The sequence below is a fragment of the Eucyclogobius newberryi genome, unplaced genomic scaffold (assembly GCF_026437365.1).
Source record: "Eucyclogobius newberryi isolate DKJ021-1_F unplaced genomic scaffold, fEucNew1.0.hap1 SCAF_15, whole genome shotgun sequence".
NCBI classification, from domain to species: domain Eukaryota; kingdom Metazoa; phylum Chordata; class Actinopteri; order Gobiiformes; family Gobiidae; genus Eucyclogobius; species Eucyclogobius newberryi.
This window is the reverse complement of record NW_027315779.1, coordinates 14,730,463-14,745,168: the sequence shown is the minus strand read 5'-3', so window position 1 is coordinate 14,745,168 and position 14,706 is coordinate 14,730,463. Positions and strand designations below refer to the sequence as shown.

The 14,706-nt window shown below is 39.4% G+C and overlaps 1 protein-coding gene across 2 annotated transcripts; it reads right to left on the bottom strand.

Moving 5' to 3' along the window:
* Positions 1 to 416: 416 nt before the first annotated feature.
* On the bottom strand, positions 417 to 14,511 carry dixdc1b (DIX domain containing 1b). Of its 2 annotated transcripts, XM_072446160.1 has the most exons (21): positions 14,268 to 14,511; positions 6,813 to 6,942; positions 6,430 to 6,555; positions 6,124 to 6,355; positions 5,797 to 5,895; positions 4,540 to 4,625; positions 4,362 to 4,462; positions 3,898 to 3,984; positions 3,687 to 3,740; positions 3,280 to 3,330; positions 3,096 to 3,200; positions 2,967 to 3,020; positions 2,523 to 2,594; positions 2,336 to 2,407; positions 2,207 to 2,266; positions 1,784 to 1,933; positions 1,313 to 1,340; positions 1,144 to 1,240; positions 955 to 1,063; positions 798 to 874; positions 417 to 727 (listed from the first exon to the last, which is right to left on the bottom strand). In XM_072446160.1, exons 1-21 carry the CDS (start codon positions 14,328 to 14,330, stop codon positions 718 to 720), a joined length of 1,863 nt encoding a protein of 620 aa, XP_072302261.1. In that variant the 5' UTR covers positions 14,331 to 14,511; the 3' UTR covers positions 417 to 717. The 2 variants fall into 2 exon arrangements, with proteins under 2 accessions (XP_072302261.1, XP_072302262.1); XM_072446161.1 differs by lacking the exon at positions 417 to 727 and having other exon boundaries at positions 794 to 874; positions 3,901 to 3,984.
* Between the last annotated feature and the right edge of the window lie 195 nt (positions 14,512 to 14,706).

Here is a 14,706-nt window from a genome sequence, read left to right as displayed (position 1 = left end):
TTGTTCAAATGCACTTTTAAAAATTACTGTTGGTAATTCTGGCACATTTTCCTGGCTTGTTAGTGAAGGAAAAAATGTATCCCAAATAGGTAGAGAATAAGGCAAACTGTTGGCATATTCACATCTAACACCGCTCAGTAAACACTCCATTTTATACAAATAGTTCAGGACATGTGGTGAAGATCTAAGTACTCAAATACAATTGTGTAATTAAGAGTGTAATTAAACCTCACCAAAATCTTTGCTGTAAGACAAAACAAGTGACAAAAGACAAATATTAAAGACTAAAGGCTATGCTACAGTCAGGTTTACATGTGAATGTGGAGCCTGTTAAATAACTGTAAAACCAGCATCTTTACCGAAACACAGTCAAAATAACATTCTAAAAACTCATTCCTCATATAAACTAATACAAACCCAATTCATATTTTTTTCCAGAAAAGCAATGCTATGGAGCTCCATTGTATGAATGATAACAAAAAAAAACTAGCAATACAATATGGTCTAATACTGCACAAGTGATTCAAATATTATTCCACATGTCCAAATATTGTCAGCACAGTTATATGTGAAGGCACAAAGGCATCTTACACCAGATAATTTAACAAAAACTCAAAAATACATGGTTTCTAGTAAACTATAAATAGTTTTAAAACGTTGTATCTATGTGCCTCTCAGGACAGTTGATCAGTTGTACAATACTCGTCTTCCTCGTGGTTACACAGGCCTTCAACAGAAGATGACGTGAGTTAAATCAAAACAATAACGCATAAATAAGCTAACAGACAAAAAGTTACCTTTCTTGACCATCTTCTTCTAACCAGGCCACAATTTTCCCCTCCCAGCCTGGAACAATTGCTCCATCCAGGAAAACCTACAGTAAATAAAGTAGATTGAAGAAGTCATTTTTTCTTATGAATAATGATGATGTATAAGATTGAATGATGGCCTCACCTCTTCTTTAACAGTGCCAAACTCAGGGTCCAATGCCTTAAAGTGATACCTGTAGTTTCCCTCCCGATCCACAGCTGCTTTTACGTCTTTAAGAGTCACTTCACCGAGTCTGAAATTTAAGAAAACTTAATTCCACAGATTTATGTTGGAAAAACACAAAAGACAAAGACAAAAATGTAAATGGTAAACCTCTTTGGTATGTGGATCATTGAAGGCGTAGGAGATTTTCCAGTAAAATAAAGAAATTTAGTTGAGGCAGATGAAGTGACTTGAGGCTGATTGATCTCTGTGATTAACAGGATTGCATTTAGTGAAAACTATTGAATATGAGCCATTTGCAGAAATCCGCAAAACTGACCTTTTCGCCTTGGAGATTTCCCTCTTCCCTGCAAAACAACATATAGTTTGAAGTTAGATATTAGATCAACTTTTACTAAAAAAGAGCTTTAAATTGTTTGGACATAATTACAAACTAATTATTTAATTTTAATAAATAGACAAAATAATTGGTTTGGTTTTAATTGACTGGTATAGATCTGTAAAGTGTGCAGTTGTCGTGATTTAATTTTAATGTGATGAATGTACAAGTGTGTACCCTTTATGACATGTCTGAGCACAGGAACACCCTGTTAGAGATTCTGAATATCTGTGAGACTTTCCTGGTTAAATTAAAGGTCAAATAAAAAAATATATATACACATCTCATTTTGATGTTGATTTTGTCCTTATGCCTATTTTGATTTTGGCTCAAATGAATGCTTTTCTAGAAAGCACACTTGGTGGGATCCAGCTGGCTGCAGTTTGACCCTGCACAGGTTGTGATGCTGACCCTGTGTGGGAGCAGCACATGCAGTCTGTCCATCAGTGACACAATGCCCTGCTCCAGAGTGTCCAGGGTGTGCTGCTGTGGGTCGTGCTCCCGGAAGTTGTTCCTTAAACTTCTCAGTGAGTCTCTGAGCAGCTGCACCTCTTCTGTCGGCTGAAAAAACATTAATATCATTTAGACAAGAGCATGTGGGGCTAAAGTAAATACATGTTATAGTATCAAGTACTGTAATTGTCAAGTAACTGAATTCAATTTAAATGTATTTCTTCATTCTACAACATATTATACATTATTTAAAAAATGCAACACACAAAAAGAATGTATAGTATAATATTATAATTAGTAAACACACCTTTTTCTCAGACTCAAGTTAATACATTCATTTTGTACATTGTCTTCAAGCTTTACATGAAAAGTGCAACTCACACATGTCACAGGCGACGTTTGACTTCCTGGATTGAAAAATCCGATGTTGTCTGTGGTGAGCTAAAAAAATATATATATATAAAAAAAAAAAAATACTTATAAATACAAACAAAAACAAAAGGTTTTTACCTGTTGCAAATCTCTACTCCTCAGCTCCTGCAGCATTGTGTTCTTATGCTCCAACTCTCGTTGCATTTCACTCTGACAAAAAATAATATTGTATTAATATTGTATATATATTATAGTATATTGTAATATTTTATTTAAAATCTATGTAAACCTCTAAAATCTAAATGTTTTGAATATACAAACAAACCTGCTGCTTTTGGCGTTCTTCTAATTTGTGTTTGAGTTGTTGCAGTAGACGATCTTTTTGTACAATCTCTTTCTGTAAGCAATTCATCAGAAACAGCAGGAAATACATTTAGTGGAAAAAGTTCAAATGTGACTCTTCAAAATCAATAATATTTAAACAATATTTTTTTTTTTATCAACATCATAGTTTAAAATTCAGATGTGGGTTAAAATAGATCAAAGTTAGACAATAGTGACTATGGTTAATAAATGAATTCAAGTCAATGTACTGTCCCAACAACACTGCAGACCACTTTCAAAGAAGAAAATACAGAACTTGTATTTTATCTCTTCATTGACTCAACATTTGGTTGTTTGTATTTAAGTAATTCTTATAAATATTTTTTATAGACTTGTTCGTCATTATTTGCCAGTAGTATTTACAAAATCCTGCGCATTATCTTACCTTGCATTCTCCCCACAACCTGTTCGATTCTTCTATTTTCCACTGTAGCTCTGCCTAAAATCCCAAACATTCTGTTTCATGAATATAATTTAAGAAGACAAACAATAACATTACATTTAGGGCACATACATTCTGGTTGTTGAGTTCATCCCGTGTCATGCTGAGCCTCAGTAGTTCTTGCTTCATTTGTAGGATGGACGTCTCCTGAGTGCACAGTCGCTGCTGCTGAGCCTCCTGTTTATTCAACGTACAGTAAATGCCCACTTTCTTAAAACTTAGACACACAGACCATTCGAGGTGCGTTTCGTCATACCTTTACCCCTTGTAAGTTTCTCATTTCTTGCTTGCAGCGCAGCACTTCTCTCTATTGCAAAAGACGATACACTTGGTGAGATATTAATTGAGGATACACATTTTACTACAGTGCCACGTGAACCTTAAAACAAAGAAAACGGTTGTAACCATCCATCTGCAAAATTACAAAAATTATAAATTGAAAAAGAAAAACAAACTAACATTAACTAATCCCTTTTTGGAGGTTTATATATTGGACTTTTTTCTCAAAATGTTGCAAGAATCATTAAAACTCCTAGATAAACACATCAGCTATCCTGTACATTTGTGTTTGTTGAAGCCTTCCAAGTTCATTTGCCACACATTCCTAAGCCTTTAGCCCCGAACAATAAACATGTACAATAATCAATAATTAAAAAGCACTACCTTGAGGTCTTTTGCTTCCTCCATACTCTGGTCCAAGCGACTGTGAAGTACGGTCTAAGAGACAAAGTTGTGTGAGAAACTCATCGCACTCAGGTAAAGTGATATGCTCCTTTACACAGACCGAAACATGATCCACCCCAGCCCACAAAAGACAGAAAGGGCAGAGGACATAGAAGCAAAGATAATAAAATAGATAAATAAATAGTTTCACTACCAGTTGTTGTTCATCGTTGCATTGATCCAGCTTTAGAGACACATCCTGGTCGTCCTCGGGCAGCGAACCGTGAAGCAGCAAATTCTAAAACATGTGACACTAGACTGAACTTTGGAAAGGGGAAATATTTGGGATAATATAAAGTCACACTTTACACAAATGACCTAATATTTAACCAAACCAATGTTTTAGCTGTACACATGTATTTACATTTACAATTATTTTATACAGGTAGTAGTATCAGCAGCTTTGTTGAGCACTTTTGAACAGAAACAGTAAAAAGGTTCATGAGGTTCATAAACTGATGATAATTCATTGGAATAAAAAAAACTGTAAAGAATCAATGGAAGCAAAGCAGTACTGTTTTTGTAAAATGATTGATAGCAGACTGGATGAGTTTAGACTTGTCCATTAGCATAACCCCATTGCTCTGATGTAATAAACGACAGAGCTCAGGTTACCTGTAAGGCGGACACCATTTTGCGAGTCTCCAACACCTCCTTCTCCAAGTCCTCACTGATGGAATCTTCCCACGATGTTACCACGGCAACAGAGGATTCACCTGCAGACAGGAAATGTCAAACGTTTTTTAAAGCTTAATTGTGTGGGTTGATCATTTCAGTGTGTGTTTTTACGTACTGCTCTGCTGCTGCTCATCTTGAATTCTCTCGGACTGGATGCCTGGACAGGTTCTTGGGGAGGAAAGTGGACTCAAAGAGCTAAGGCTTCACAAACAAACAGAATGGATGCAATCTGATCAATAACATCCTTTAACAACCTTTAACAACCCAGATGAATTCAACAATGAGTCATTCCCACCCCATTCCCAGCCTATCAAGAGATACTAATTTTGTAGAATTGCTTGAAAATAGCTTGAGATGTTTTTGTCCAGTGGATCTTTGGAGAGGACAGGATAGTACATGAAATGGGGTGAAGTTGGGAGAGACATTCAACAAATTGTCTAAGCGAAAGAGCATTGTTTCAAAGTAAAATCCTTCCTGAATTTTCAAGATAGTGTTTTTTTTATAGGAGCTACTCATTAAACCAATGACACAAAATATATTAAAATACATAAATACATTATCTTACCATTTAATTTGCGTCCCTCCCATTGTGGATCAAACACTAAAGCGCACCCAAAGGGTCTACATTTTTCACATCATCAGCTCATACAAAATCAATATATTTTTAGACTCTTCCCGCCCCTCTGCCTCCAGCTACTGGAGTTGCACAGACTGGTGCTGCTGCTGATCACTAGAGAAGAAAATCTTATTGGTACATATTCATGACACCATTTTAACTATGTTTTTTATGTTATTTCTAAATGTCTGGACTTCCTCAAGAAAAAAAAAACCCAAATCAAATCAAACATAAGAATAAGTGGTGTACTTTTATCCCCAACCATTAAAAATAAAACAAATCAAAAGTAAATCTAACTAAAACTTAACACTAAATAACCCCACACATTTTAGTACAGTTGTGTCAGTTTAATTAAATATCATATCCGTGGCATCAACTGTGAACGTTATTTTAATTAATAATGTATTTAATGTGCATATTAGCTAAGGAGGATTAAGCCACATCACAATGTGATGTGTATTTATTTCTCCTCATTCAAAACAAAGTCATGTGCTCTGATCCGCCACTGACAGAGAAAGAGGTTCAGTGTTGGGAAGATGATGAAGACAACTGAGGAAATCAACTGCAGGCAACAAGCGTCCAAAAGATGTTTTGTAATTTGCTTTTTAAGTTGTTTTTTGTGTGTGGAGTATATGGGGAGTTTTTACATTGTGAATAATATTATAATATATTTAATACAGTCTTTTGTTCTGATTTGTGTGCATCCAAATAAAACATATTCATCATCAATATATATAAAAAACATAAAGTGTTTACCTGTTGGAATGGTTATTTTCCAGCTCATCAGGGGCTTTTTGCTCATATTGTTTAACCAATGCACGTACGGACACACTTTTATCCCCCTCAGAATGCCAACTGCTGAACAAAATACATATTACATGATACAATTGTTTTGAGATGTCCATTAACATGCATGTTTAAGAGGGAATCTATACTGCCCCTGTTGAATTAACTACATTACATGTTGTTCTAATTATCCAGCAGAGGGCAGCAATGATTGCACTTGTTCTTGGTTAAGCTCTGCAACAGTGTGTACATGTGAGTAAGTAGAGTGCATTGAGAATAACAGCTATACTGAAGGACCTGTGCAGACGTGTGGTGCGCGGTGGCTGGGAGGCATCGATGCGTGCTGAAGCAAGAGCCACAGCAGCTCCTTGGGCCAGAGCCACAGTTGACAGAGGGTTGTGATTGGTCAAGGCCTTGTTTGAGCATCTTCCGTTTCGTGATGCTGCTCTGTGATTGGCTGAGGGTTTGAAGTGAGCAGCCAATGCCAGAATTATCCTCATGATAGATTTCAGATTGCCCTCAACGACATCTGTGGAGAAAGAGATATTGGCATTGGAAACAAAAACAGTCCTTAAAGAGAAGATTGTCACTTCTCGAATGTACCTCTTGCAGAGATGTGTGGCATCCGTATGTGTCGAGAGGAGATGAACTGCAACACTTTTTCAACGTTTTTCCAGCTTTCTTCTTTGTTTTGAGGCGCCTGATACACACCCTCCAACACTTCCCCAGCTGTTCACATGAAAGACAGGCACATTTGTGTAGACACACGTAAGCTGTATGAATATCTAGTTTAGTGGACCAGCTAACTTTTATAATCATAGTAAACAAGTCGGTGTAATCCCTCATTCATCTAAGAGTGTTCTATTTTAGAGTAGTGTCCAGATAACTACAACTGAATCTGTGTTTACTATCATTTACAATGATATTAAAATACAAAAACAAGACAAACACAGGCAAAATTATTAAATGAAGTGATACATATTTACCAACTATTTCGATAAGTTGTGTGAGCACCACTCCATCCTGCAGGTCGCGCCTCAGATCAGAGATGGTCCTGAGTCCTGCTTTCCTCTTCAGCTGTGTGTTCACCCAGGACACATACGTCACCAGCTGCTGCTGCACAGGGAAAATATAAACAACCAATTAGATAGCAATACTTTCATTATGTATCATGTAAGCAGTTTCTGTTGAACATAGACATTGCTACAAATAGGGCTGGGTGATCAAAATTAAATTGTGATGATATTCTTTGCCATAACGTGGATTTGACCAAATGTTAAGTGTGAATTCTCAGCAGAAGCAGATTACTTTCCTCTTCACAGCGGTTAAGTGCACATGAATCCTAATCAAATTTAGATCGTGACATGCTCTTAATAAAATATAATCATAATTATTATTATTATTAGGCCCGAGCGCCACAAGCTGGCGAGAGGCCTATTAATCTCGTAAGGCCGTGCGAAGCACGGCTGCGAAATCGAGCGCGAAGCGCTCGCCCACTTCCAAACACTCACTAACGCACTCCTTCACTCACGCATGCCCCGTGCATACTAATTAGTAGTAGGAAAATGGAACTTTACCGTTGTAAACGGGCGAAGCCCGTGAAAAAGTACGCACTAAACAAGCACTTTAAATTGGGATGGCGGTTGTCATCCCCATATAAAGCACTCATTTGCGCTAAGTAGCTCACAAATACGTTCCCCATCTCTTGCATGTTCCGTGCATATAAGCATGTAATGCAAAAATTGAACATTATTACTGTATAGAGGGCCAAAAACACAAAGTGGGCGGAGCCCACTCAAAATTAACGAAAGTACCCGTCAGTGACCAGGGACCCACACCATGAGGTAGGAAAGCGCGAGCGCTTTCCGAAAATGTATAGTTTATGATATTTGAAAAATGGAAAACATTGTTGGTTTTTGGTTTTGGTACCCCGTCGCCCCTGGCAAGTACAGTGAACTATGCCGAAGGCATGGATCATGCATACTTACTCCTGCTATGACAGAAATAGTCAACAATGAGTGAATGGGCGTAGCCCATTCACTCATTGTTGACAACAGCAGCGCGAAACGCTGCATTCCTCCAAAATCACTCCTGGCATCGTCCCGTACGCGAGAATCCATGCCGCAGGCATGGGCCATGCTTGTATCTGCTCAAATCAATGGAAGTCTATGGGGAGTGGGCGGGGCATCCCGACGGAATAGGGAGTGACGAGCGCGTAAGCGCTCGTAATGATGATTCCACCCCATGGCGGCATCGGGAAGGCTTAGAGCTTTCAAACGATGTATAATTTGTTGTTATAGTGGAAACGGCTATATTGTTTTTGCTAAAAATATTATTATTTTTAGGCCCGAGCGCCACAAGCTCGCATCGGAATATTATTCTTTCTTCTTCTTCTCGGGACCAACCCCCCCATTTTTCACCCAGTGAACATTGACGAAAAGTCACAAAAATTTGCACACCTCTAAAAATCGTGCCTCTCTACATTCTGGCTATTTCCCTTTTCTAAAATAAAAAAAATTGGCGCGTCAGCGCCCCCAAATGTACCAAAAATGCATTGAGGGATGGGAAATGACCCAAAAAAAATCTGATCGTAGAATCATGAAATTTGGCGCAGAGGTAGATGGTGACAAGAGAAGTAAAAAATATTATTACGGCAACGCCGTCTGCCCAACCAAATGTCGGCCATATTGCTTCAAAAATGGCTAAACATGACTTCGGAGTTTTTCCAAACGTCGTACTTTTACAAACTCCTCCCAGGGCGTTGGCCCTAAAAAGCTGAAATTTGGTGAAAATGCTACTGAGGAGTGGGACATCAAAAGTTATCCAAATTACATTGATACCTCTCACGGTCTCTGTGCGGCGAAGCCGCAAACTGTAGCTAGAATTTCAGAAATCTCCCATATGTAAAATTTCTGCCGTTTGCGCAGATAAAGTCCGAATTGCGTCAAATTAGAATCAGTTGTTAAACTCTTTGCCCTAAACCTACTTGAAGTGAAATAAATTTATTTGGCGCCACAGCGCCCCCTACAGATTTTATATGGAGGTTGAATGTTTAGTTTTGCGAAATTATCTGAAATTTGACACACAACTCAATTTTGGCATCCCCATCAAAAAAGTCAGTGAGACCCATGTCATAATTGTTATGGCGTTGCCGTAGCGATGACCAAAACCTCCCATGTTATTCCAATGGGGAAATCGCCAGAACATGTTTACACTTTAGACTTTCACAAACTCCTCCCAGGGCGTTAGCCCTATTAACCTGAAATTTGGTGAGACTCATCTTCAGTGGTGGACCATCAAAAGGTATCCACATTTTTATTCAAAGAGTCACGGTGTCTGTGCGGCAAAGCCGCACATTTTGCCAAGAATTCAAAATAAAATAGCTTTTTGATGGTAAAACAAAGGGGAGAAGATGTGACAGTGTCACAGATTCAGCAGTAGGCGTAATAAAAGGACAATTGGGGCGCGTTAGCGCCCCCTCCTCTTGCGGCGTGGCGGCGGCGTAGCGAGGGCCGATCATTGCCGCTTGCGGCTATATTTTTTATTTTTCTTGTTCTTCTTCAGCGCTTTGAACTCTAATTTGACCCCCTGAACATGCTCAAAAACTCACCAAACTTTGCCCAAAATTCAGAATCGGCGAAAAATTTGATTTTTTCTGGGCCATTTTTTTTTTCGTTAAAAAATGGCGCAACAGCGCCACCGACAAAAGTCAAAATACATTGCGCCTATGGGAGACGCCCCGAGGTCAACTTTGGCGTAAAGCTACGAAATTCGGGACACGCATTCCTCTTGTGAGGACAAAAAAAAAAATATTATTGTGGCCACGCCCCCAGACTTACCCTATGGCCGCCATCTTCCTTTGAAAATGAAAACAAGCTGAGTTAGCCATTTTGTTTACGTCAAACTTTGACGAACTCCTCCTAGGGCGTTTTGCCCACCGACTTCAAAATCGGCGGACGTCCTCTGGACAAATGGGGCATCTAAAGTTATCCAATTTTTTGAGATGCCTTTTACGGTCTGTGTGCGGCGCAGCCGCAAAGTTGGACAACTTATTTTGGAATATTGCAGATCTAAAAATTGCTCCCATTTGATCAAAACCAGTCCGATTAGGACCAAATTTGAATCAGTTGTTAAACTTTCTAGTTTGGACCAGTTTAGGCTGACAAAATTGAAATGGCAAAATTGATAGCGCCCCCTACAGAGTGACCTTTAAATTAACATTGAAGGTCAAAAATTAGTTTTACCAAAATTGTCTAAACTTTACCCAAAATTCTATTTTGCCGTCCCGATCACAAAAGCCAATCACAAAAATGCCTACATTTTTACGGCGTAGTCGTAGCGATGACAGAAACCTCCCATGTTATCCCTATGGGAAAACCACAAAATCTCTCAAATTACCACATTTTTATGTTTTACACTTTAACGAACCCCTCCTAGTGCGTTTTGCCCACCAACCTTAAAATCGGTGTACGTCCTCTAGACAAGTGGGGCATCTAAAGGTATTCAAATTTTATGGATAACATTTACGGTCTCTGTGCAGGTGAGCCGCAAACTTTTCGCAGAATTTGGACTATTTGGCCTTCAGAGTCGCCTATAAACAAGAGTTTTTCCAAGTGACATGATATTTTGCACACAATTCTCATTTGCCATCCCCAAAATAAAAGTATGGGAGCCAAAGTCATATTTGGTAAAGCGTAGCCGTAGCGATGACAGAAACATCCCATGTTATCCCTATGGGGAAACCGCAAAATCTCTAAAATGACCACATTTTTACGCTTCACACTTTAACAAACTCCTCCTAGGGCGAATACCCGATCAAGTTCATATTTGGGGAGAATCATCTACACAAGCGGGGCATCAAAAGTTATCCATATTTTGATTTTAAGTACTAGGGTCTCTGTGCGGTAGAGCCGCAAATATATGTCACAAATGGGAAAAACGCCAAATCCTTGAAATGTTCACATTTATGCTTCACACTTTAATGAACTCCTCTGTGGGCAATAGCTCGACCAAGCTCATATTTTGGGAAAATCATCTACACAAGCGGAGCATCAAAAGTTATCCATATTTTTATTCCAAGTGTCACGGTCTCTGTGCGCTGGAGCCGCACATTCGACCCACATTTGTGTTCATTTGCACTGGTTAAGCACAGCATTGAACATGTACAATGTGTCGCTGTCTTAGTTCTTAGACAATTACGTTAGCGCCATCTCTGTAAAATGCAGAGAGCAGAGTCGGAAGGCCGGCGGCCCGCGAGGGCCGTTGGATGCCGCTTGCGGCTTTAATTTTTTTTATTTTTCTTGTTCTTCTTCAGCGCTTTGAACTCTAATTTGACCCCCTGAACATGCTCAAAAACTCACCAAACTTTGCCCAAAATTCAGAATCGGCAAAAAATTCAATTTTTTCTGGGCCATTTTTTTTTTCGTTAAAAATGACACGCATTCCTCTCGTGAGGACAAAAAAAAAATATTATTGTGGCCACGCCCCCAGACTTACCCTATGGCCGCCATCTTCCTTTGAAAATGAAAACAAGCTGAGTTAGCCATTTTGTTTACGTCAAACTTTGACGAACTCCTCCTAGGGCGTTTTGCCCACCGACTTCAAAATCGGCGGACGTCCTCTGGACAAGTGGGGCATCTAAAGTTATCCAATTTTTTGAGATACCTTTTACGGTCTGTGTGCGGCGCAGCCGCAAAGTTGGACAACTTATTTTGGAATATTGCAGATCTAAAAATTGCTCCCATTTGATCAAAACCAGTCCGATTAGGACCAAATTTGAATCAGTTGTTAAACTTTCTAGTTTGGACCAGTTTAGGCTGACAAAATTGAAATGGCCGCGATAGCGCCCCCTACAGAGTGACCTTTAAATTAACATTGAAGGTCAAAAATTAGTTTTACCAAAATTGTCTAAACTTTACCCAAAATTCTATTTTGCCGTCCCGATCACAAAAGCCAATCACAAAAATGCCTAAATTTTTACGGCGTAGTCGTAGCGATGACAGAAACCTCCCATGTTATCCCTATGGGAAAACCACAAAATCTCTCAAATTACCACATTTTTATGTTTTACACTTTAACGAACCCCTCCTAGTGCGTTTTGCCCACCAACCTCAAAATCGGTGTACGTCCTCTAGACAAGTGGTGCATCTAAAGTTATCCAAATTTTAAGGATAACTTTTACGGTCTCTGTGCGACGGAGCCGCAAACGTTTCCCAGAATTCTGACTATTTGGCCTTCAGAGTGGCCTATAAACAATAGTTTTTCCAAATGACATGACATTTTGCACTAAATTCTAATTTGCCATCCTGATCATACAAGTATGAGAGCCAAAGTCATATTTTGTACGGCGTAACCGTAGCGATGACAGAAACATCCCATGTTATCCTTATGGGAAAATCGTAGAATCGCTCAAATCACCACATTTTTACGCTTCACACTTTAACGAACTCCTCCTAGGGCGATTGTCCGATCAAGTTCATATTTGGAGAATATCATCTACACAAGCGGGGCATCAAAACTTATCCATATTTTGATTCTATGGGCTACGGTCTCTGTGTGGCGGACCCGCAAATATATGTCAGAAATGGAAAAACTGCGAAATCTCTAAAATGACCACATTTTTTACGCTTCACACTTTTACAAACTCCTCCCAGGGCGATTGCCCGATCAAGCTCATATTTGGGGGAAATCATCTACACAAACGGGGCATCAAAAGTTAGTCATATTTTGATTTTAGGTGGTACGGTCTCTGTGCCGTGGAGCTGCAAATATACTGTCACAAATGGGAAAAACGCCAAATCCTTGAAATGTTCACATTTACGCTTCACACTTTAACAAACTCCTCCGTGGGCAATAGCTCGATCAAGCTTTACTTTGGGAAATATCATCTACACAAGCGCGGCATCAAAAGTTATCCATATTTTTATTCCAAGTGCTACGGTCTCTGTGCGGCGGCGCAGCAAATTTGACTGACACTTGTGTTGATTTGCACTGGATTGGCCATGTCCAATGTGTCGCTGTCTGTCAAATTCTTTTTTTATTCAACACACAATAAGGGCGCCATCTTTATCAAGTCAAAAGCGCAGAGTCGGAAGGCCGGCGGCCCGCGAGGGCCGTTGGATGCCGCTTGCGGCTTTAATATTCTTTCTTTCTTCTTCTTCTTCTTCTTCTCGGGACCAACCCCCCTATTTTTCACCCAGTGAACATTGACGAAAAGTCACAAAAATTAGCACACCTCTAAAAATCGTGCCTCTCTACATTCTGGCTATTTCCTTTCTCTAAAATTAAAAAAAATGGCGCGTCAGCGCCCCCAAATGTACCAAAAATGCATTGAGAGATGGGAAATGACCCAAAAAAAATCTGATCGTAGAATCATGAAATTTGGCGCAGAGGTAGATGGTGACAAGAGAAGTAAAAAATATAATTACGGCAACGCCGTCCGCCCAACCAAATGTCGGCCATATTGCTTCAAAAATGGCTAAACATGACTTCGGAGTTCTTCCAAACGTCGTACTTTTACGAACTCCTCCCAGGGCGTTGGCCCTAAAAAGCTGAAATTTGGTGAAAATGCTACTGAGGAGTGGGACATCAAAAGTTATTCAAATTACATTGATACCTGTCACGGTCTCTGAGCGGCGAAGCCGCAAACTTTAGCTAGAATTTCAGAAATCTCCCAAATTTAACATTTCTGCCGTTTGCGCAGATAAAGTCCGAATTGCGTCAAATTAGAATCAGTTGTTAAACTCTTTGCCCTAAACCTACTTGAAGTGAAATAAATTAATTTGGAGCCACAGCGCCCCCTACAGATTTTATATGGAGGTTAAATATTTAGTTTTGCGAAATTATATGAAATTTGACACACAACTCAATTTTGGCATCCCATAATAATATAGTTATTATTATTATTATATATTGGCATATAGTACATCACCCAGTTCCCTACAGATCTTTACTATTTGTATATTTGTTGTTTTATGTTTATGTTTACTAGTCAAGACACGTGGAACAGTGTAATTTCTGAGATAGATCGTTTGTCTAACACACTGAACACATCACAGGGGTCAAAGGATGCGATGGGTCAATGCATTTTAGAGCGACTCTGACGGGCGGTCACGTGACTGGCGCGTCGTCCGGGAAACGCCACAAAGAAAGAACGCAGCCGAGTTCAAACATTAAAACTGAACATGTCCAAACACCGCTGCTGTTCACAAACGTTCACCAGGACAACAATTACAACGTGCACTGCGCTTTCAGTGAACGCGCGAGGCGACAGGAAACAAACATTTAACACTGCAAAAGCGTTTAACGCAATATGTGACTTAGCTTTAGTTGCCCGTGAGTCTGAGGAAATAACGCGTTAAAACAAAACATATTTATACTTAATCAAATAGAATAAGGGCAATACAAAAGCAAATAACATTTATAACAACACTAAACGTTACCTCGTTGAAGCCTCCGTGAAGAACATCATCCAGCAAACTTCCTCTAGAAAGTGAGGCGATCATCTTTCCCCCCAAAACCCCATTGGGTTTGCAAACTAACGTTAGCTGACTAGTGCCATTCACGGACAAGGCAAAGCATTATAGGTTTACGGTTTACGTGATAAACCTGCACAATCAGAGGTGAAGACTCCCGTTCGTTGGGACAGGGACCGGCAGGGGACAAGCCGAAAGCACAGCGCAGTAGCACCACACTTCCTGTTTACTGCTAATAAATAAAAGCAGTGCGAAAAAGTGCGCTTTTATTCCGGAAATACACCGAATGCATGCACAAAAAAGACATCAGGATGGTGTTGTTGTTTGATTCGATTTTATTATTCAATGTTGTTTTATATTGAAATAAAAGGCTGGTTTTGGGGGTCATTTATTTTTCTCTTGTGAT